The sequence below is a fragment of the Phoxinus phoxinus genome (genome assembly GCF_949152265.1).
Source record: "Phoxinus phoxinus genome assembly, chromosome: 19".
Taxonomy (NCBI): domain Eukaryota; kingdom Metazoa; phylum Chordata; class Actinopteri; order Cypriniformes; family Leuciscidae; genus Phoxinus; species Phoxinus phoxinus.
The window spans coordinates 4,545,252-4,568,818 of record NC_136894.1 but is presented as its reverse complement, the minus strand read 5'-3'; the positions used below and the strand labels follow the sequence as shown (position 1 = coordinate 4,568,818).

Sequence of the window (23,567 nt, the reverse complement as noted above, 5' to 3'; positions counted from 1 at the left end):
AGTTTCTTATAGTTAGTAGGATGTATGTTGTGGGACCATCGAAATAAAGTGTTACTGAATTTTTTATTTTTTCCAGACAGTTCACCCAAAGCTTAGGGTTAAATGATATTTTATACACAAAACATGATTTTTCATAAAAATTACAAAAACATGATATTTTTAAAGCCATGGGGGTCTTAAGGGGTCGACACTGTTTTTCTTGTCACATGACAACAAAATGGCTTCCTGCATGTCAGTTATGCCACACTGATTTGCAGGAGAAATGATAAAAAAATGGTATTATTTATAATTTTTTTCAAATGCTCCACTGCTTACTTTATTCAGAAATAATCATAATAAAATAATAAATGAATACAAATGTCAAACTACTTCAAAATGTTCAGTCTTTCAATGACCCCTGGATCGTTATACAATCCAGACTTATCATAACCCTATAAAACGTTCAACACTGAAGAAGTTGTCGGAATTAAATTTTGAATGTAACTCTGAATAACTTAAGATCACCATGTCATTGACCCACATACAAGTGCAACGTATGGTTTAGAAAAGCTTCACTTTAGACAAAAACAAAACTAATTGCAAACTGTGGCTATCCTTTATAATATAAAAGTTTCAGTGTGCGCTATCTACAAGACAAAGTAAAAATAAGTTAAGTGAGTAAAAAGGCACAAATATGCCGTTCAAACACGCGCACATTGACGACCTGGTCATAAGGTGATGTGCGAGCCTGACTTATTACGCCTGCATATCTGCTATTTTTCAGTTAGACAGCCCATATCTCCCGTTCCCGGGGTCAGAAGCGCATTGTGGAGATGCGTCAAATGCGCAAAATGTGCCACAAGTGTCCGCTTGACGCGCTCAGACCCATCCATTGAAAAGCCTGAGAAAAACGCAACGCTTTCCTCTTTTAAACCTCGGCCATGTCCACGTCCTCAAAAGAATGGATCTAATTAAAACGTTGTACTCGTCATCATTGTCAGAGCATTGCCAAAGTCTGAGAGAAAGAGAGAGAGGCTGGGATGAGGGCAGTGCTAGGATGAGAGTCATATAGTCTCTCTCTCTCCCATTGGTTTGGGGGCTCACTCTGGACACGCAGTCAAGGGAACCTCCTGCAATATAAATAGGGCTGGTTGCTCTTTATTATTCTAGCATCAAGGCAGCAGGTTCCTGCGAAGTTTGGAGTTTATACCACAACTGTGTGCCTGCTTGAGTTAAACCAGGGCACTGCAGCACAAGGAGTCTGCATGTCGAATTAGACATGCTCAGCTTTGTGGATACCCGGATTCTGTTGCTGCTTGCAGTGACTTCGTACCTAGCATCATGTCAATGTAAGTCTGAAATATGCTTTTTTTTTTTTTTTTTTTTTTGGTCTAACCAAGGATCTTAAGGCTTTTTCTTTCTTCTTCTACTGGATTTGCTCCGCTTGTTTGGTTGAACCTTGCTGGGAAATTTACCTCAAGGAAAGCTAGAACTACATCTGAAGAATTGAGGCGTTTCCCTTTGGCTTTCCATTGTAAAATCCAGCGGATCCTTTTAATGGATACTTCGTGGTCTTGGATATTTTCATCTGTCACGATTGAGAAACGGAAACACATGGCATAGTTATCAAATACTACTATATATATTTAAAAAAAAGTTTTAAAACTATAGTCAAGGACAGCTGGTTAAACGTGTTTAGTTTTTGGTTAGGGTGCTGTACCTCATCTTTGTCCCAGACTCCAGGAGTGTTTTTTTAATTAAAGGGGGGTCTGTAAAATCTGCCCCCTGCTGGCTGAAGTCTGGAACATCACATTTAAGCAACATCCTATAAAATTAACTGATTTATATTCTTATCTCATTTAAATTAACTCTTTTAAGTATAAACAGCAACACATTCTTTTAAATAATACCCAAATGTTAAGACTACTATATGCAGAGTGACTTGAAATATAGGCCTATTGTAAAATCGATTTTATGCCTCTAAAACACAAAACGTTTCAGTAAAATATTCTTACCTTTTAATGTAGCTTTTGTTATTTTTTAAAAAACTAAGAAAACTGACATTTAAAGTGGCAATAGGTCAGCACCTTATAGTCAAATACGCCACCTGGTGGAGAATAAACTACATGACACGTAGCTCCTATAGGATAAAAACTATTTAGTTCAGTGGGTTCATAGTTCATAGTTGACAATGCAACCGGAAGGCCTAAGCATGTAAACAATACCTGCCAACCTCGACAGGGTTATAGTACCTGACAACGTCTACTGTATGTGACTCCCTTGCTAAAATAAATCAATAAATACATTCAGCCTAGGACACTATTATATTATAAATACACTATAGAACAGTATATATTTGTTTTAAAACACATTATAAACACATATAATCAAAATATTGCATATTTGTTAATTCACTTAAGAATTTTTTTAGAGAGATTTTACTATGATTACTTCATTTGAACTCAAATTAATCAACAACTAATTATTAAATTAAGCAAGCACAGAAATAAGTATATTGATTAGGGATAATTGTATGCTTTGGGGTTTCATTTTCTTAGACACTACACTACAATTTGCACATCCATTCGTACAGATGCTCTATCATAACAGCACATTTAACTGAAAGATTTAATATTTTATTGTTTTACAGCAAAAGACACAAAATTAAATCTAGGCCTGCTATAATCAGGTCCTCTTGTTTTCTCAACAATGCAACAAAAAAAAGGCATTTTTTTTCCATTTTAACATTGATTTTTGCATGTAAGAATATTGTATTTATCATAAACATGCACATTATTCTGTTGTATTCTTCTGAAATCCTTACACTGAGTGAAGCCTAGAATAACAAATAGTAGACTTGTCTGGTTTTTATGAATGTTACTGTATTTCAACATTATGTGGAGTGCATAACTCTAATCAATCACCCTTTTTCTCTCCCTGTTTTTCCGTTTTCTTCCTCCACCCCCCATCTTCATCATACAGCGGTCAGTACACTCGCATGAAGTTATTTCAATTGTATTAATAGAGATATTTACCTTATCTGATCCCAAATCTCCAAGCGGATGATGATATTCCGGTGAAAAGATCCTTTGGTCAATCTCAAATCTCAAAATACACCAGAGCATTTTGGATTATCGTGCCGTCTTGCCTGTGACGGGAATGAGGAAAGCAGTCCATTGGCTCAAGCGAATGTCAGTGAAACTAGAGATCACCTTACCCTTGCCTAGCAGACAGCCTGGGCACAATGGACCCTTTTTAGACGGCCTGCTGAAGAGGTGGACTCAGAGTAACAAAATCAACATGCCGCAGAAATTCCTCCAACCTGGTGGATTTTGCCCAGCAGTTCGCTCAAGTGGACATGCATAGCATAGATTATTGGAATTGGCATAAATATGGGATATTATTTGGGATTGAGTCAAAGTGTTCACCTGAATATCACATGACTTGATCACCAACAACAGAAGGTGCTTAAAGGAGCATGATGAGGAACTTCAGTGGGACAGGCTCAGCGTCCTGCTCTAGGCCCGTGTGCTCCTTAAAGCACCTCTGTTGCTACCTTCATTCATATCTAATGTCTAATTCCAGGCGTGCAGTTAATAGTATTTACTGATGAATACTGGACAGTGCATGTTATAACTCTAATGCAGACTAATTTGCATGTTTGTAGTTTGAAGAACTTTTGATATGGGCTACTGCACATCACATGACATAATTCCTGTGCAATTATATTAAGGTTATGTTCATGTTTATGGTGATGAGTGTAGAACTCGGACTCAAACCTGAAAATACACCCTGCATAACATGCATTATGAAAAGCAAATGTTCTTCATATGAGTGTCTGACAGTGAAATGTTAGACTTTAAACCATAGGTCTGTGCCTGTTGTCTGATTATATTTGTCCATAAATAGGGCCCCAGGGGACCAAAAGGACCCAGAGGTGAGAGGGTAAGTTTACACCATCATTTTTCAGAATTAAAGTTACATTTCAGAGTATTAAGTGTTTCACAAATCATTATCTATAAGGACATATGGACAGGAAAAGAGATATTATGTATGTTTGTTTTGTATATTTCAGTTTCACTACACTAGCTAGTTCACGTCAACACTACACATTTACCTCACATTTTAAAACATTAGAGCAATCACAACTAGCTTAATTTTGTTATTTGTTCTTGTTCTACATAGGGTCCTAAAGGACCAGATGGAAAACCCGGCAGACCTGGACTTAATGGGCCCCCCGGCCCTCCTGGCCCCCCTGGTCTTGGTGGAGTAAGTTTCCATTTCAAACCAAAAACTTTTCCACACATTTTTTTCCCTATAGCGGTTGAGTGATTAAAGCTTGCGGGTAGTTATATCCGAGGCTTATGCTCCTCCCGTTGACCCATGACCGAGTCATATTTAACATTTGACCTTTAACCTTTGCCCTGAACCTAGGCCTCAAAATGGCTATGAGCTTGATTTATTTACAATGTAAGGATAGAAACAGTTTCATAATTTAAGTATGAAATAAGAAACATTTAGAGAATGTCTTCCTTTTTTTTCTGAATATTTTTTTTAATGATAGTGGGATGTTAAGTTCAGTATTATCAAAGTTAAAATAATTAATTTAGCTAAATATTTGCTCAATTACTTTTGCAGAACTTTGCTGCTCAATATGACGGTGGGAAAGGATCTGACCCTGGCCCTGGACCAATGGTGAGTTCATTTAATATCAGCTTCAATTCCATTTCAGTTGTGAATCCTTTCTAATATTACATATATTAACCAGATGATTTGCACAACTTTCTTTGCCGTATTACTGTTGCAGTGTCCTGCTAATTAAAGATTGGACCTTTTATTTTAGATAGGCCAACATTCATCATAGCTCAGCTAAACCATTGCTGGTCAAACTGAGCCACTCATGTTTACTTTCACTTTCTCAGGGTTTGCCCGGACCCACTGGCCCATCCGGATCTCCTGGTTCCCCTGTGAGTATTTCAATATTTTTAACTGGATTGCAAATGTAGATTTGATTCTGTTTTGAATCAAAAATGTAAATACAATTGAGTGATTTAGAGTCATTATTAGTTGAATAATCAGTCATTTTATCAAATATCATTTCGCATATAGCCTGTGAGTATATATGGCACTTAAAATTCAGTTAAAGACATTCTTTTATTCCTTTTCCCATGAATATATAGGGACCTCAAGGATTCCAAGGACATGCTGGAGAGCCTGGAGAGCCCGGACAGGCTGTGAGTATTCATGGTCAACACTGTTTCGCACAGTTTGGAAATGACCTTTGAACTTAAAAGCTGATCTCATCTCATAACAGGGAGCTGCTGGTTCTCGTGGTCCTCCTGGACCTTCTGGCAAAAATGGTGAAGATGTGAGTGCTGTAATATCATGAGCTAATACTGAAACGATAGCTTGACCATGCATTAACTGTGTCTTGACCTCCTCTTTTATATTTCTCTCTAAGGGTAACAATGGCAGACCTGGCAAACCTGGAGATAGAGGAACACCTGGATCACAGGTAAGGCATCAAACTATACTTTTTTTTTCTTTAAATCAAGCATGTTTGTATCTACCTCAGTAAGGAGCTTCATCTTTTGCTCTTTCTTCTACAGGGTGCCCGTGGTTTCCCAGGAACTCCTGGACTCCCTGGCATGAAGGGACACCGAGTAAGTGCTCAGTGTGGAGGAGAGACGTTGTAATCTTTCAGACATCATTTCCAACATTTCTCATAGAAGATATACATGTAGTTTCAAGTGCTTCTAGAGACAGACATGTTTTGTAAGTAATCTCCTAAATAGCCATGATCTTAATTTCTTGTTCATCAGGGTTACACTGGTCTTGATGGACGCAAAGGAGAGCCTGGATCAGCTGGTGCTAAGGTAATAATCACACATGATGTAAAAGTTTAGCACCCTAAAGTTTGTGTGCCATGCCAGCTTATAGCCAGAAAAAAAAAAGTATGATACAACTATATATGAGGTTTTTACCATTTATTTTCTTCCAAAACGTTACTTGAATAAAAAAGGTTTCTCACAGGGTTAAACCCTGAAAAAAAAGAAAAAAGTTAAAACATGCTAATATTAAAAACTTGTGTCTTAGCAATGTAAATCATCTATAAAGAAATGCACCTGCCACTTTCACATAAAGTAATTCAGTTTAGTGGAATCGAAGTGCAATTCAAAAGACGCTTTACATTTAAAAAAACATTTTTTTTATGTGTTTATGTTCTGACTTTTATGTATGAAAGGTGCTTTGAAATAACAAACTTGAAAGAAGTATTATTATTATTGATAATATTACTCATACCGTAAAGCACATTTTTTAGCCCGTATAATGACTAACTTCAAATCTATTGTGTCATATTTGAAAGGCTTGTGTTTGTCTCTACAGGGTGAGAATGGTGCTCCTGGATCAAACGGAACCCCCGGACAGAGAGTAAGTCAAATACTATTATTTTCTCAGTGATATGAAAATGTTTAATGCATATCCTAATTCTGACTTCAGCACAAATGGCCTTAAATGCATACCTACTTGAACTCTGATTCCTCTTGTTGCACAGGGTGGTCGTGGTCTTCCTGGCGAGAGAGGTCGTGCTGGCCCTTCTGGCCCAGCTGGTGCTCGCGGTGCTGATGGCAACACTGGTCCTGCTGGCCCTGCTGTGAGTGGATTGGCTGCCCTTTGACCCCTCTGTCTCCTAAAATGTGCCTTATGACATAATCCTGTTGACGCAACACATTTTCTCTCGTCTCAGGGTCCTTTGGGATCAGCTGGTCCTCCCGGTTTCCCTGGTTCCCCTGGACCTAAGGTATGAGTGACAACTGGTGAATTCATTCTACGAGAAGCTAATACTGGTTGTTTATATAATTTGATTAGATCTCATGTTCTACGTATATCTTTTCTTAAAGGGATAGTTCAGAATTAAAATGATATCACAATTTACTCGTCCTCGAGTTGTTCCAAACCTGTATGAGTTTCTTTCTTCTGCTGAACACAAAAATATTTTGAAGAAGGTTGGTAACCAGATGGTAGCCATTGACTTCCATAGTAGGAAAAAAAAATACTATGGAAGTCAATGGCAACCATCAACAGTCTTGTTACCAACATTCTTTAAAATATATATTTTTTGTGTTCAGCAGAAAAAAGAAAATCATACAGGTTTGGAACAACTCGAGGGCGAGTAAATTATAATAGATTTTTACTTTTTATCTTTTTATCTTTTTACTTTTCATCATAGCAACCGTCCTTCTTTTACAATCTGTAATTTACAATGTCTATTATTATTTCACAGGGAGAAGTTGGACCTGGTGGTCCCAATGGCCCATCTGGACCTCAGGGACAAAGAGGAGAGCCAGGCACGAACGGAGCTGTGGGCCCAGTTGGACCCCCTGTAAGTGCATTTTAAATATTTGCAAATAAATTCATATGATTTCCATTAAGAAAAATAATAATAATGTGTCTCTCTTTGTATTTTTACAGGGTAATCCTGGTGCTAACGGTATCAATGGTGCTAAGGGAGCAGCTGTGAGTTTCCATACGTTTCATACTACTTAATTTGAAGAAGACATATACTAATCATTTTACAGTTCAATTTCAACTGAATTATGGTAAATAATTGGCAAATAGTTTTGACAAAATTGACACAAATTTATATAATGAGCGAGTAATGTGAATCCACCTTCCAAACCGTGTTTTTGTCTTATCCCGGATCACTACGGTACGCCTATAATACATGTTAATATTTGAGCGGGACGATAACCGCTGAGGAGTAGCCCGGTACCCGCGTGACTCGTCATATACATAAACAGAGAAGACGCATGCAGTTGTGTTTATTAACTGAGAAAGCGACAAAAGTTGCATAGTGTACCTTTAAGTTTAAAACTAGCTTAAGTGTCAGAATTCATCATAAAACAGATGACTTTGCATTTACTCTACCGTCTTTACTCAGTGCTTTATCTTAAAATAACACTTCTATGAATCCAACCTTTGTGTGTAAGTGTTTGTTCTTCTTTTTTAAATATATTTCTGATGTCCTCCACAGGGCCTCCCTGGCATTGCTGGTTCCCCTGGTTTCCCTGGCCCTAGAGGAGGCCCTGGCCCCCAAGGACCTTCTGGAGCCTCTGGTCCAAGAGGTCTTTCTGTGAGTACCATGTGATTTGTCACAATGTGTATTAATGATGTACCCAACTGTTAGCTGCCATTTTGGGGTTTTGGCCGAAAGAAAAAAAGATAGTGTTTCTCTGTGTGAATTATTTTACACACTTTCAACACACATTTTCAATTGATAACACTCCCACATACAATGATCCAAAATTGAACAACAAGCATTATATTGAAGCATTTTGCAGTCCAATTTATATTGCATAGATCAACAGTAACATAATTACATCGGTCTTTCTTTAGGTCTATACAGTCATCTTCACAAAGAGACACAATGTTAATCAAAAGTAACACCAATTGAGGAAGGAAAATAGTTTAATAATGTATTAAATGTTAAAGGTAGTATGAAAGTTGTTCTAATAAATCATCCCAAGCAAAAGGTCGTTTAACATTTTCTGTTGCCGTCTTGTTTTTCATTTCTGGACATCACTGCTGTCTATATGTTCATTCATGAATTTTGAATAATGTAATTCTGATTTCTCATTAGTAGAACAATGAAACGGTCTAACCTTTGAACTGTTTTGCTGCTCAGGGTGACCCTGGACCCGTCGGAGTGAAGGGAGATTCTGGTGTCAAGGGTGAACCTGTGAGTAAACACACTGTCAGGCCTCTCAACATATTTTATGCAGTCTGTGCATTAGCTGAATGTCCTTGTTCACCTCCTTCTTTGTCTGCTTCCCGTACAGGGTAGTGTTGGTCCTCAGGGACCCACTGGTCCTTCTGGTGAAGAGGGCAAGAGAGGCTCAACTGGAGAGCAGGGATCTACTGGACCCTTGGGAATGCGTGGATCTAGAGTAAGTTTGTAACTTATTTTTTTGATATGTAAGGGGTACCTCCATTTTAAATGTAAGTGTCAGAGAAATGGTCACAATAAGAGAGTACCACAGGGACAAAAACAATAAAAATGTATGATCACCACTTTTAGTTGGTTAAGAGGACAAGGAACAGATCGGAAAGAAAACGTACAGAACAAAAGTACAGAAAATAAAAAAATAAAAAAATACAGTGGATTATGTGAGAGTTCTTCCTGTAAGAATAATGCTAAACATCTGAACTTGATCCTATGGTTAATTGTTAGCATAAAGTATACTCATATATGTAATTGGTTATGTTTTTTATTATTTATCTTTATTAATCTATGTACATTTACGTTTCTTGCAGGGAGCCTCTGGTACTCGTGGTCTGCCTGGTCTGGCTGGCAGATCGGGCCCAATGGTAAGATTCAAGTGATATTAAAAGTCCTGTTTTGTATTGAATCAAACTACAGTAGTGGCCAAAAGTGATGTCCGGAGATGGTATTTGTTTATAGTGACCCTAAAGTTTGTTTAAACCATCAAAATCTGAGGACAATATTTGATGTATATTTTTTTAGGTTTTTATCTGACAAAATTATTTGGCCAAAACAGCAAACTACAGCTACAGGTTTTATTTTACTATTTAAAAAACAAACAAAAAAATTTAGAAAAGCAAAAAGCTCACAGGAAACAGCATAACATCATAACAGGTATTAATATTTTCTTGGTTCTCTTGTTTTTGCATGTGTTCTTGGTATGACAGCCTGGACAAAAATTATGTCACACAATTTGGCATGTTTCATTGGGTTATCAGAAATAAAACAATTGACTTCAAGCACAACTACGCAATATGCTTACAAAATCTTTTTTTTTTTAAATCAATATTTGAATAAAGGGTGAAAATGTACATTTTCCTAGACCGGACATCACTTTTGCCCACTAGTGTATGTATATAGAATGTGACAGTAGTTTGCTGCATTGGATAAAAGCCTAAATCGCTAACCATCAGGTCATTTATCAATAAAAACTAAACAAGATATCTTAGAAACTCTGAAAATCCATGCGGTTTCAAATTGACCTGATGCTTTTTTTTAAGACACTGATCTCTGACTCTTGTACCTTCAGGGCATGCCTGGTGCCCGTGGTAGTACTGGTGCACCTGGAGCCCGTGGACCTCCTGGAGATGCTGGTCGTGCTGGTGAGGCTGGTCTCGTTGGGGCCAGAGTGAGTATCACAATTTTTTTGAAACTTTTGATCTGTTCAGTCCATTGTGACAGGGAAAATCTGTAGATTACAAAGCAAGAAACATATGTAATATACCTAATCTCTACAATTCCACAAGTACGTTTGAGATCAGTCATTCTTGATATAAACGTCACCTTCATCTTATATCTTTTCAGGGTCTCCCTGGTAGCCCTGGCAGTTCTGGACCCCCTGGAAAGGAAGGGCCTTCTGTGAGTACAATCACTATTTATACACATAATATACACACATTTCTGAGTTACCCAAAGGAATTTCAAAAAAATCAATAATGAAAGCAATGAAAAAAATATTACAAATATTATGAGCATTGTGCTTTGTTTGCCGTTTTCTAGGGTGCCGCTGGTCAAGATGGTCGCTCCGGCCCCCCTGGCCCAACTGGACCCAGAGGCCAGCCTGGTAATATTGGATTCCCCGGCCCTAAGGGACCTTCTGTAAGTAATGACTCTATTTTCTGCATTTCACCTTTATTGAGAGATTTAAAAAGTATAATTGAGCTTATCAACAAACCTCCTTGCAGGGCGAGTCTGGCAAGCCTGGTGAGAAGGGACCCGCTGGTCCAACTGGACTGAGAGTAAGTGTTTCAGAGAGAGAGGAATATATGCTATCCGTCAGTATCATTAGTTATTGAGCTGCTCTGATTCAGTTCCTTACTTTTCACTTAGGGTCAACCTGGTCCTGATGGTAACAACGGCCCAGCTGGTCCCGTCGGACTTGTTGTAAGTAGGCCATCTTACATTTTCTGAAAAAACTACCTATGTGGGTTAGCACATTACTTTTCACTTTTTCTTAGTGGTAATAGATTGTTGTCTTCTCATTTAGGGTGGCCCAGGTGAGAAAGGAGAGCAGGGACCCTCTGGTGCTCCTGGTTTCCAGGTCAGTGTCACGTCATGCCGGCTGAAACTTTACTAAAAGTACACTATGGAGTTAAATCTAAGAAGTGTTTCTCAACCTTTTTTGTCTTAGGTACACCCATTATCTGTAGGGATCAAGTACCCTCTATTTACACTAAAACATGTTCCTTTCGACTTACATTATACTGGGTATCATTAAGCATTATCATAACTATTAATAAAGGGGTTATTATTACAGTGAATTACTAAAACTAAAACTAAAACTAAAACCAATCAATACAGTGGACGAGAAGCTTAGCTTGTAGCTTGACCTTATTAGTTTTGGCAGTTCACAGCCAGGTTTAAGAAATGCAGACAAAAGCAAAAGCAAAAGGTTTCCATGTACCCCCTGTGGGTGTACCCATGGTTGGGAATCACTGTCATAGAGAAAACATAAGTTGTAATAGTCTTGTATGCATTCTACCCGTTCATCTAGTGACTGAATCTTCTCAACAACTTATGTCGCTCATTCAACTTTAACAGGGTCTTCCTGGCCCCGCTGGACCCGTTGGTGAGGCTGGCAAGCCCGGAGAAAGAGTAAGTTCTTGTCACAATGAACATCTTGCATTAAATTTACCATGCACATTCTGAAGTGCATACATAAAATAAATATATATTACTTAATAACACTGAATATTTTGTGATGATGAGTCAATTCTTACTTTAGAGGATGTATTTCCTGTACTTTATTGACGAATGAGAATGTATTGTTTTCAAGGCTTACCTCCAATGCGGCCTATGTAGTTTTTGGTTCACTTGCATAATATTGGATGTACAATGTCTTGCAAGTCATTTACAAATATTCTCTCAACAGGGTATCCCTGGAGATCAAGGTGCATCAGGACCTTCTGGCATAAAGGTGACCTACCTATCTCTGATTTCTTGTTTTGTGTTTATTTTCACATTCTGGGGAATAAATGTCTGTTCTTCCTCCCTTTTATCACTGTTTAGGGAGAGCGTGGTGGCCCTGGACCCGCTGGTACTTCTGGTGCTCAGGGACCAATTGGTGCTCGTGGCCCTGCTGGTACTCCTGGCCCTGATGGAAACAAAGTAGGTATATGCATCACCACACACCACCCAGACAGATCATTTTTATGAGTATAACTGACAAAATATGTATTCTTCAGGGAGAGCCTGGTGCAGCTGGACTTGCTGGTGGCCCTGGACACCAGGGAGCTGCTGGCATGCCCGGTGAGCGTGGTACCGGTGGCACCCCTGGACCTAAGGGAGAGAAGGTATGAGTTGGAGCAATGCTCATGTTCACCATAATGATGAAACTGCTTTGGAGATAAATTTTGATGTACTTGTACAGCATCCCGTAGTGGATATGTTGCCAAACCTTTATGACTCCTAGCTGACTGAAAATATTGATCTGATCCACAGGGTGAGGCTGGATACAGAGGACTTGAGGGCAATGCTGGAAGAGATGGTTCCCGTGTAAGTATACCATGTACCTAGATCTCATTTTATACGTAATTAAAAAAAAAAAAAGCATACATTTTGATTTTATGGTATTTTTCTTTCATTCACAGGGTGCTCCTGGACCCAGTGGACCCCCTGGACCCGCCGGTGCTAATGGTGACAAGGTAAAGAGCATTCTCTCAGCGTTTATGTCTGATCAAAGCGGAGAATTGCTGCTATCTCCGTAAATCATTGAAATTGAAGATTTACATCAGTCCAAAGAGATTTTCCCCCCCCCCCCCCCCCCACTCCCTATGTCTTATGGATCTTGCGTGATGTACTGCACATCATAACCATATGTCAAAAGTGACAGCATAGAAATGTATATATTTATTGGCATGCCACTAACATAACGTTAAAAATGATTCGTACCTTCCTTCTCAAGGGGTAGGTAATTTGCCTCCTTGACCCACTGCTTGAAGAAGAAACCCCTGCTGGCAACTGTCACAATATGGCCAGATATAAAAAAAATTGTTGAAGGACTGTCACCAATTTAGAACAAATGGCTTTCGGCATGAATGTGAACTGTTCTGAGGGATCACCAAAATAATTTATAAGTACAACCTTGGGACTTGGGGCAGTCAAAAAGAAAGTCATAACCTACAAATAATTGATTTAGAAGACTGGCAAAAGTATAAAAAGTAGTTTTAAAGATCATTTTGATCAAACTTACCTCTGTGTTCTCTTCCAGGGTGAGACTGGCTCCTTCGGTCCTCCTGGACCTGCTGGTGCTCGTGGTGCTCCTGTAAGTATTATGATCATTTCTTTATCACACATTGATACCATGATCCTTTTTTTATCATACAAATTTTCCTATATAAAATAATTTTCCAAATAAATAACTGAGCATAGGCTATAATTCACTTCAGAATCAAGCATTCATGCTCAAGTCTTGCCATGTCTTTTAGGGAGAGCGTGGAGAGTCTGGCCCTGCTGGACCTTCCGGTTTTGCTGGACCCCCTGTAAGTCCACATGATTTCTGTTGGAGTCTGCAACTAAAGAATGCTTCTTAGTGATTTATACATGACATTTTAGATGTCCAAATCAGCTGTTTTATAAACTCTGAACAGACAGGCACTGAAAAATGACATGGACACAATAATTCTTGTAGGGTGCTGATGGCCAGACTGGACAGAGAGGCGAGAAAGGACCTTCTGGTGTAAAGGGTGACAATGGACCCCCTGGCCCTGCTGGTCCTGCTGGCAATTCTGGACCCCTCGTAAGTTTGAGACTACATTTAATTTGGCACATTTACTGGAAAATAAATATGCCTAACTGAGACTTTACTTCTTGGGTATAATTGTAAAAATCTGAGCAAGTGTAGTAGTATTGATAAATTCACTTTATGTCTCAGTCAAAGATGTCTATGCAACACATTTATGTAGCTCTTTTATGAATTTTTAGGGTCCTTCTGGTCCTGCTGGCCAACCTGGTGCCCGTGGTGACAGTGGTCCCTCTGTAAGTATGCTTTAATGGATTATTCTATGGTATTATCAGGAGTTATTTTTTTTTTTTTATTGTGTGAATGTTACATGTGACTCATGAATATCTGTCTCTATCCTAGGGTCTGACTGGCTTCCCTGGTGCTGCTGGCAGAGTTGGACCTCCTGGTCCTGCTGTGAGTTATATCAAATAACTATAAATTAACTTTTTCAGACCTAATAGTTCAGACCACCTGCTTGCTTCATTTCAGGATATAATGCTATCTTTATGGTCTCACATGAAATCTGGTTGTCTTCCCAACCATTAGGGTATTGTTGGAGCTGCTGGTCCCACTGGTGCTCCTGGAAAGGATGGCCCACGTGGTGCTCGTGGTGATGTTGGCTCTGCTGGTCCCCCAGGAGAGAATGGAATGATTGGACCCCCTGGTCTGTCTGGCGAGAAGGGATCTCCTGGAGAGTCTGGCGCACCTGTAAGTACTAGTTGAACAAGCCAGACCGTGTTAATTGCAAAGTATTACCAATATATTATGTCTCATTATAAACTTGTTCTGTTTAAAAATAGGGAGCACCTGGATCTGCTGGGCCTCAGGGTCAGCTGGGAACTTCGGGATTCAATGGTCTTCCTGGCTCCAGAGGTGACCGTGGTCTTCCTGGTGGCCCCGGTAATGTTGTAAGTGCTCTCACCAACCTCCTGATTGTGTCCGAACTGGTCAAAACTAACTTGTTACAGGGTAAATAAATATTGATGATTTTTTTGGTGTTCTTTAGGGTGAAGCTGGAAGAGTTGGCCCATCTGGTGCCCCTGGTGCCCGTGGCCCCTCTGGCAACATTGGCATGCCCGGTATGACTGGTCCTCAGGGTGAGGCTGGACGTGAGGCAAGTAACAGTTTTACTTAGTCTTTACTTAAGACACACAATTTGCAGGGTCATACAATATTTACATATGCTTCTGTGTTGTTTTTTAGGGAAGCTCTGGTAATGATGGACCTCCTGGCCGTCCTGGTGTTGCTGGCCTTAAGGTATACAGCTAATTTATTCATATTGGTCCATCACTAGCTTATCCTAAGACTGTAGTCTTGTAAGAAATTGTAAAGTTCAGAACAGATTGTGTTTTATATATAAATGTATATAACAAAATGTAACTGAACTGGGCTATTTCAACTGCCAGGGTGATCGTGGTGAGCCTGGTTCCCCTGGAACCTCTGGACCTTCCGGCGCTCCCGGACCCAACGGACCATCAGGCGCTGTTGGCAGACCCGGAAACCGCGGTGAATCTGTATGTGTCACTGAACATAACCACAGCATTTACTGAATTATAAACAAATAAACTGAACAATCTCTCATTTACTTCATTTTACTAATTTACTTTCCTTCAGGGACCTTCTGGTTCTTCTGGCGCTGTTGGACCTGCTGGAGCAAGAGGTGCACCTGTAAGTTTGTCAGACAGAAGGACACGGTAAATAGCTTCTATAAAAGTTTCTTCCTTTCAATAACTTCATGTCTCTCCTTCTTTAACAGGGCCCTTCTGGACCTCGTGGTGAGAAGGGTGTTGCTGGAGAGAAAGGAGATAGGGGCATGAAGGGACTTCGTGGACATCCTGGTCTGCAGGGAATGCCCGGAACCAATGTAAGTGGTACAACTTTGCTGATAAACGTCTGTTAGAACAGTTTGTTTCGTTCTCATACAGATTATTAAACAGCGGTGGACAAAGTACAAATCAAGTACTTGAGTAAAAGTACAGATTCACTATTCAATTATTGCTCCAGTAAAAGTACTCATTTTGCAAAAGTACTTGATTTTTAATGTACTCATGATTTAAAAGTACTAATCAATGAACCAATTATTTATTTTATCCAGTACTAGACAAACTAGTCAGTGTTCAGCACAAATAAGAAAGATTAGTGTATACATTTAATATGTATTGCAAATAAGCAAATTATCACTCTAAATATACTACTGGTAATAATACACATAATATACACATAATATACTAAAATATCAATTTAAAAAAGCTTGCTCTTTTACAACAGATTTAGTTCACAAGTAACTGATAGTCATATCATCATGACAGTCAATCATACCTATATATGATTTCATTGACAATAATCAATTCCAAAATTCATTAGTTTCATGCCATCAGTTGCATGCACATTTAAGCTCTGACAATATCCCTGTTCTTGGCTCATTTTGATCAGATCAGATCAGATCAGATCAGATCAGATCAGATCATTGAATCAGTGATTTAATGACGCAACAACAGATGCAATTGGATCAGTCCAAATTGTCAGTGTTATTTGTGAACCAATTCAACAGGTTCACTGGAAAGGATCAATTCGTTCACGAATTGGATATCGCTCTTGCATCTCAGAGGGAATGGCGATATCTTCAGTTCAAAATAAAGAAGAACGATATGTTTTATGAAATGTAGTGGAGTAAAAAGGACGATATTATGTTTTGGAATGTAGTGAAGTAAAATGTTCCCAAAATAAAAAGACTGATAAAGTAGTACAGGTATTTGAAAACAATTACTTAAATACAGTAACGCAGTTATTATATATTAACGCAATACTTTTTTTTTTTTGTCCACCACTGTTATTAAATGATTGAGCATAAAAGACTCCACAACAAGAACAAATGTAACTGTCTTACAGGGTCCTTCTGGTGACAGTGGCCCTGCTGGTATCGCTGGTCCTGGTGGTCCAAGAGTAAGTAACTTTTTCATTCTCCAGACTTAGGATTTTGTCATGATATTGATGAAATGTGCATAATGGTTGTCTGCAATTTGTCTTCAGGGCCCATCTGGTCCTAATGGTCCCCCTGGTAAGGATGGCTCAAATGGCATGCCTGGTGCTATTGGACCCCCTGGACACCGTGGTCCTCCTGGACATGTTGGACCTGGTGTAAGTATATATGCATTTGAGTATTTCTTCTACGCAGATATTTTTCATTTTATGTTTCCAGATACAATTAATTGTTAATAGTAAGACAACATAAGACAATAAATACATATAATATAGAAAATACTATACCTTACCTTGAGATTGAATGCAGAGAAAAACACAAAGTTGTAACCATAAATATGATATGTGGTTAATCAATGGTGGGTTTGATCGCAGGGTCCTCCTGGAACTCCTGGTCTCCCCGGACCCCCTGGTCCAGCTGGTGGTGGATATGACACATCTGGTGGCTATGATGAGTACAGAGCTGACCAGGGCTCTCTCAGGGCCAAGGATTATGAGGTGGATGCCACCATCAAGTCCTTGAACACTCAGATTGACAATCTGCTTTCCCCTGAAGGCTCAAAGAAGAACCCTGCTCGTACTTGCCGTGACATCAGGTTGACCCACCCAGAATGGAGCAGTGGTAAGTGACCAAAGCTATTTCAAGTGTTCCCTTTTCCAGTAGCTCAAACTCTTACTTCTTCTGATTTCCCCTAATTATCTATTTTGCTTTCTTCTCCTGTAGGTTTCTACTGGATCGACCCCAACCAGGGCTGCACCATGGATGCCATCAAGGCCTACTGCGACTTTTCTACTGGCCAAACCTGCATCCACGCCCACCCCGAGAGCATCCCACAAAAGAACTGGTACAGAAGCTCCCAGGAGAAGAAACACATTTGGTTTGGCGAGACCATCAATGGTGGTACTGAGGTAAGTCACAGTATTGAAACAGGACAAAATGAATGACTGTTCAAGATATATAAAGAGAAAGTAGTCTGAAGGTTGCATTCTTCCATTCTCTTTTCAGTTTGCTTACAATGATGAGACCCTGAGCCCACAGTCCATGGCTACTCAGCTGGCCTTCATGCGTCTGCTGGCCAACCAGGCAGTCCAGAACATCACCTACCACTGCAAGAACAGCATCGCCTACATGGATGCTGAGAATGGAAACCTGAAGAAGGCCGTGTTGCTGCAGGGCTCCAACGATGTTGAGCTCAGGGCAGAGGGCAACAGCCGCTTCACTTTCAGCGTCCTAGAGGATGGCTGCAGTGTAAGTTCTCTTTTTACACTTTGATTAAACCGACAAAATCTTCATTCAGTTAGCACGAAATGTACAAAATAAGAGGTTAAAGGGATAGTTCACACAAAAATGAAAATTCTGTCTTTAATGACTCACCCTTATGTCGTACCAAACCCCGAAGACTTTCGTTTATCTACAGAACACAAATTAAAATCTGAGAGTTTTCTGTCCCTCCATTGACAGCTACTCAACTACCCCTTTGACACTTCATTAATTTAAATATAGAGATTGTAAAACTAATCCAAATGAATTGAGCGGTTTAGTCCACAATTTCTGAGGCGACTCGATCGCTTTATATGATGAACAGATTTAATTTAGGCTTCTATTCACATATAAACATTCATCAACTCACACATCAGTTGTGGTAAACGGAAGCTCAAGCATGTTCACTTGACGTGTGAGAACAAATGAGGTTCATTCTCGTGTTATAAATTTCATTTTTGGGTGAACTAACCCTTTAAGAGGTTAATATTATACAGTCACAGTGGATAGTGCTCATGTATGTAAGATGGTCCATAGATTTTTTCATCACAGCATGTTTATGACAGTTTGATGTTTGTCAAAAAAAACAGGTCACTTAATATGTTTCGTTTTGTTCTGTCCCTGCAGAGACACACTGGCCAGTGGAGCAAGACAGTCATTGAATACAGAACAAATAAACCATCTCGCCTCCCAATCCTCGACGTTGCACCTTTGGACATTGGTGGCGCAGATCAAGAGTTTGGTTTGGACATTGGCCCAGTCTGTTTCAAATAAATAGACTCATGATAAATTAAACGAGAGAAAGAAAGAAAAAAGAAAAATCTCTGCCCTTCTTTCTGTGTTTTTTTATACTGAATGCTGATTTTTTTTCCGCAAATCCACTTGCTTAAGCTGGGCTCTATCGGAGAGGACCAATGGACTGAACGGAGCATTGCGCAATGCAAATTAATACAGCAGCCCAAAGAGACACGGGATAACACCATGTTATGGGACATGTCATCATTTTGTAAAATAAAGGAAGTGTAATAAAAACAATGAAAGTATACATCACTTTGTGGTCTTTGTATATCTTCCAAAGAGGAAGTTTAAAACCACATGTTTCCGTAAGGTTTAAACTACCTCATGTGTTAAGGAAAATAATAATCAACATCCTAGTTGTCACTAGTTGATACTAAGACTTCAAGTTCTGTCCTGTTTCAAAGGTGCTCCAATACTTGAAGCAGTGATATTATATGGTGCTAAACATGCAGCTGTGGAAAAAAACCACTGTTACTGTATTACTTTGTATTGTCTCTGAGGAATATTGCACAGGTCCCCCTGATAACCCCATTTTTAAGCAGGTGGAATATTCCTAAACCTGATGTTTTGTCTGGTTTTTACTTTTTGTTTCATTTGTTTTTGTTTTCTCTGAGTTTTGTTCGGACTTTTTATTTTATTTTTATTTCTTTTGTTCAGGCATTACATTCTTTTACGCCCCCAGTGTTAATACTGACAGCACCGTTCGTCCATTTTAAAGGGTTGCAGAGGCCACTCTCTCAAAACAAACCACAAAGTTTATTGTACCTATTTTGTATATGTGAGATGTTTAAATAAATTGTGAAAAGTTCTGAAAATAAAGCATGTCCAATGTTCCGAAACACATTATTCCATGAGTTAATTGCTTCAATGTTGAAAAGGATGTCTGACTTAATTGGACATTTTGGATGTCTGCCTAATTTCTAATTCTTAGATTGACTAGCAAATTATTTTAATGTGTTTATTTTCAAAACGTGAAATTGGTTTTCTATTTTATTCAAAGAATGGGTGCAAACATTACTTTCAGTCTATTGCCGTAAGGAGCTTATCTTCCTCTGTTTTCACATGTGGCATGCTTTTTAGATGGCAAAATCTTTCTCACTTTTGAATCAAATAAAAAGGCAGTCACAGCAACTTGGGATGTTTGTATTTGTAGAGAATCCAAACATGTAGATTTGTACTTAGAAAAGATAGCATTGTTTGTGCACCAAATAGCATTCCTTCTGCCAATCCCAAACAGAACCTGTTCTTTTAGATCAAGGGTTATCCACTCTATTTTAGTCAAGGGTTATCCACTCACAATCTTTTCATATAGAATTTTTCCCTTTTTAAATGTCTCCCTCTAAATAGTTTTTGATCTGTCAGAAAACAGAGAAAACTTATAGGTTTTGTCTGTTCAATATCTTGATTGTTCCCATCTGTTCAAAATGGCAAACATTCAGTAGCAGCTACTGTAAAAAAAATTGAAAGCACTAACTTTTGACCCAGAAATGAGCTCTGTGCCTGTCAGCCAATCCCAGACTCCCCTAATAAAGAAAAGTGCAGTGCACAATTTGAAGGGACAGCCATTTTGGTGTCCAAAAACATAGTGGACATTATCGAGTGAGGAAGTGCGAAAGACTTGTCTCAGGTCTAACGCACACTAAATTCACATCATCTGTTGCTTTGTAGCAGTATTTGAGGCTAAGAGTATTCCATCCTTTATCATTTTCCAGGAACTTGCATGCTCAGATGTCCAGGAAAACAGTCCAGTGTAATAATTCGCTACATTATATAGCGCTTTTTCTGAGATGCTATATGACGGCAGCCATATTGCGCCAGAACGCCCACCACACACCAGCTTACTGGTGGAGAGGAGACAGTGATGAAGCCAATCAGTGTATGGGGATGATTAGGAGGCCATGATGGACAGAGGCCGCTGGGCATATTTTTGGCCTGGATGCCGGGGTTACACCCCTACTCTTTTTCGAAGGACATCCTGGGATTTTTAATGACCACAGAGAGTCAGGACCTCGGTTTAACGTCTCATCTGAAGTACGGCGCTCTTTGGCAGTATAGTGTCCCCGTCACTATACTGGGGCGTTAGGACCCACACAGACCACAGGGTGAGCGCCCCCTGCTGGCCTCACTAACACCTCTACCAGCAGCAACCTGGATTTCCCAGGAGTCTCCAGGTACTAACCAGGCTCAGTCCTGCTTAGCTTCAGTGGGCAACCGGTCTTGGGCTACAGGGTGATAAGCCTGCTGGCCAAAATTAGGGCATATAAACGTGTCTTATAATATAAACAAACATTACTGGTATGCATCTTGAGACAAAACAATAGCATGGACATATTTTAAGATGTGGTGCAAGTTGCTTTCAGTTAAAGGGATAGTTCACTTTAAAATGAAAATTCTGTCATCATTTACTCACCCTCAAGTTGTTTCAAACCTGTATTCATTTATTTTTTCTGCTGAACACAAAGAAAGATATTTTGAAGAATGTCAGAAACCAAACAGTAGTCTGTACCCATTGACTTCCATAGTAGGAAAAAAAAATACTATGGAAGTCAATGGGTACAGACTACTGTTTGGTTTCTGACATTCTTCAAAATATCTTTCTTTGTGTTCAGCAGAAAAAATAAATTAATACAGGTTTGAAACAACTTGAGGGTGAGTAAATGATGACAGAATTTTCATTTTAAAGTGAACTATCCCTTTAAAACAGCTAAAACATGCATTCTAGTATGGGAATATCTTAGGCCTTGTCTGGGTGCCTTAAGCCTTTGATAGGGTGAATTCAGGTTGATTTGGGACACTTTTTGCCATTACAATGACTGGGGAAAAGTCTAACAATCAACCTGAATTCACCATAACTTTTGAAGTAAAATGCAGTGTTGCATGTTTTATTGGTGCAGAGATGAGTAGGCCTATGTGTATTTTGTAAAACATTTACAACAGGTTTTATTATTCCTGTTACAGTAGCCTACACAGGGGCCGTTTCTCAATACCAAGTACGCAAACTTCGGACTTGCGTCCTTGGTAGTTCAGACTTGCCAAGTTCGACTTAGGAGAACGAACTCCCGAGGACGAGAGGACGCAAGTCCGGTTATTCTGCAAATGGGACAGCGGCGTTCTTGATCGCGTCACTCAGCACGCTCTGGCTACTCCGGTTATCTCTTTATGTATATTTAATCAACAATAAAACGAAATATGGTATAAAACAACACTCTGCCTCTTTTCATTTAAAAAAAAAAATCTTAAACACAAATGTGGTTCAGGCAACGTGTACATTGATTATCTTCACTGCATAACAACACGAAATAAAACGCAACCCTGCTTCTTTTTGCTTTCATTAAAAAAAATATTAAACATTATTGAACATTAAAACTGACATTTAAAAAACAGACGGGGTTGTGTCATTTTATTTTATTATACATGTACAGTGAAGAGAATGTATAATAAAATTAATATAAAAAATATTATATATATTTTAAAATATATAGCCTAAAATAAAATTACACAACCCTGACTCTTTTTGTTAAATGTCTGTTTTAATGATCTGATATCCAGTATAAAAGTATAAGTAAATAAAAATAAATAAAGTATAGATAGCTCAAGTTAAATAGCCTAAATATATAAAATTATGAAACTTCACTTTGCCCTCAGCCAAAACGATTTGCCATGGAACAAATTATAGATTAATGAGACCAAAGATCGCCCGTTAGATATACACAAGACAAATAATATCTCACGTTTAACCGCTAGACTAGAGACATCAGAGCCAGCGGCAAACATCAGAAGCACTAGCCGAGGAAAAGCTGGTCCAGTCGGGGTTATTGAGCGCTGAGCGCCCGGTGATTGCCTGGATCTCACAACTCCGAAAACGTCAGATACATTTTTCAAATAGGCGCTATCTTTATAAATAAACCACAGATTTGACCTTTAAACAACTACATTCTCGACTGAAACACTCTTAGATTTACATTTCGTGACACGATAACAGTAGTATTTTGATATTACGCGGGTTTTCTCCTCTGCCATTGACGCTTGCTGGTGGGACAAGATGCATTCTGGGATACCTGTCTGTCTCAAGTCTGCACAAGTCACCTCTACATGCATCCTCGGTAAAAGGGGCGGATCAAGAACACATCCGGGGATTTGAACTGGACTTGGCTAGATGGGACAGTACTTGGGCAGCGACTGATGACGTTTCACAAGTCCACAAGAACACAAGTACAGACAAGAACGCATATTGAGAAACGGCCAGGAACTACTGAACATATATTAAAAACATTTTTCAAAGTATTTAAAAAAATCTATATGTATAAATAAGCTCTGTAAAAAACATTACTTGCATTTTTACACTATAGTTTTTTTTAACACCATAAGAGTGTCCCATCGAGTAATCAAAAGTTCAACACTTGCGGTCTTCACACTTGAATATTTGGAGCAAACACAGAAAATACATCATGCAAGTAGAGAAGCAAGGCAAGGCAAGGCAAGTTTATTTATATAGCACATTTCATACACAGAAGCGGTCAAGTGCAAAGACCACAAGTGTGGGACACGCCCGATGTATGAATGTGAATACCTACATCTCACCAGAAGATGGCCGCCGCCGCCTTCCACAAGGCTCACTGGCTTTTCCCATGACTTTTCCAAGTGGTGCTCGCTGCAGAGCCACATGATGTCCAGCGCCACCCCTAACATCAAGAGAGGGGGAGCTGGACATCAAGCTCCACCTATTGATTCTGGGAGGGTATGAGGGCGATTTTGGATAGGCAAAATATTGACAATATAGACAA

General features: G+C 39.2%; 1 protein-coding gene across 1 annotated transcript; it reads left to right on the top strand.

The window, feature by feature from the left end:
- Nucleotides 1-1,139: 1,139 nt before the first annotated feature.
- col1a2 (collagen, type I, alpha 2) lies at nucleotides 1,140-19,629 on the top strand. Its single transcript, XM_079591629.1, is given in 50 exon segments — nucleotides 1,140-1,326; nucleotide 1,328; nucleotides 3,889-3,924; nucleotides 4,165-4,248; nucleotides 4,618-4,674; nucleotides 4,902-4,946; nucleotides 5,160-5,213; nucleotides 5,294-5,347; nucleotides 5,441-5,494; nucleotides 5,589-5,642; nucleotides 5,802-5,855; nucleotides 6,367-6,411; nucleotides 6,536-6,634; nucleotides 6,728-6,781; nucleotides 7,265-7,363; nucleotides 7,453-7,497; nucleotides 8,015-8,113; nucleotides 8,666-8,719; nucleotides 8,820-8,927; nucleotides 9,295-9,348; nucleotides 10,053-10,151; nucleotides 10,328-10,381; nucleotides 10,523-10,621; nucleotides 10,708-10,761; nucleotides 10,853-10,906; nucleotides 11,010-11,063; nucleotides 11,564-11,617; nucleotides 11,895-11,939; nucleotides 12,032-12,130; nucleotides 12,208-12,315; nucleotides 12,464-12,517; nucleotides 12,613-12,666; nucleotides 13,233-13,286; nucleotides 13,450-13,503; nucleotides 13,653-13,760; nucleotides 13,946-13,999; nucleotides 14,106-14,159; nucleotides 14,292-14,453; nucleotides 14,546-14,653; nucleotides 14,752-14,859; nucleotides 14,949-15,002; nucleotides 15,152-15,259; nucleotides 15,360-15,413; nucleotides 15,502-15,609; nucleotides 16,635-16,688; nucleotides 16,776-16,883; nucleotides 17,100-17,346; nucleotides 17,449-17,633; nucleotides 17,731-17,973; nucleotides 18,613-19,629. Coding segments are annotated over 50 exon segments (4,056 nt in total). The 5' UTR covers nucleotides 1,140-1,258; the 3' UTR covers nucleotides 18,760-19,629.
- The last annotated feature ends 3,938 nt before the right edge of the window (nucleotides 19,630-23,567 follow it).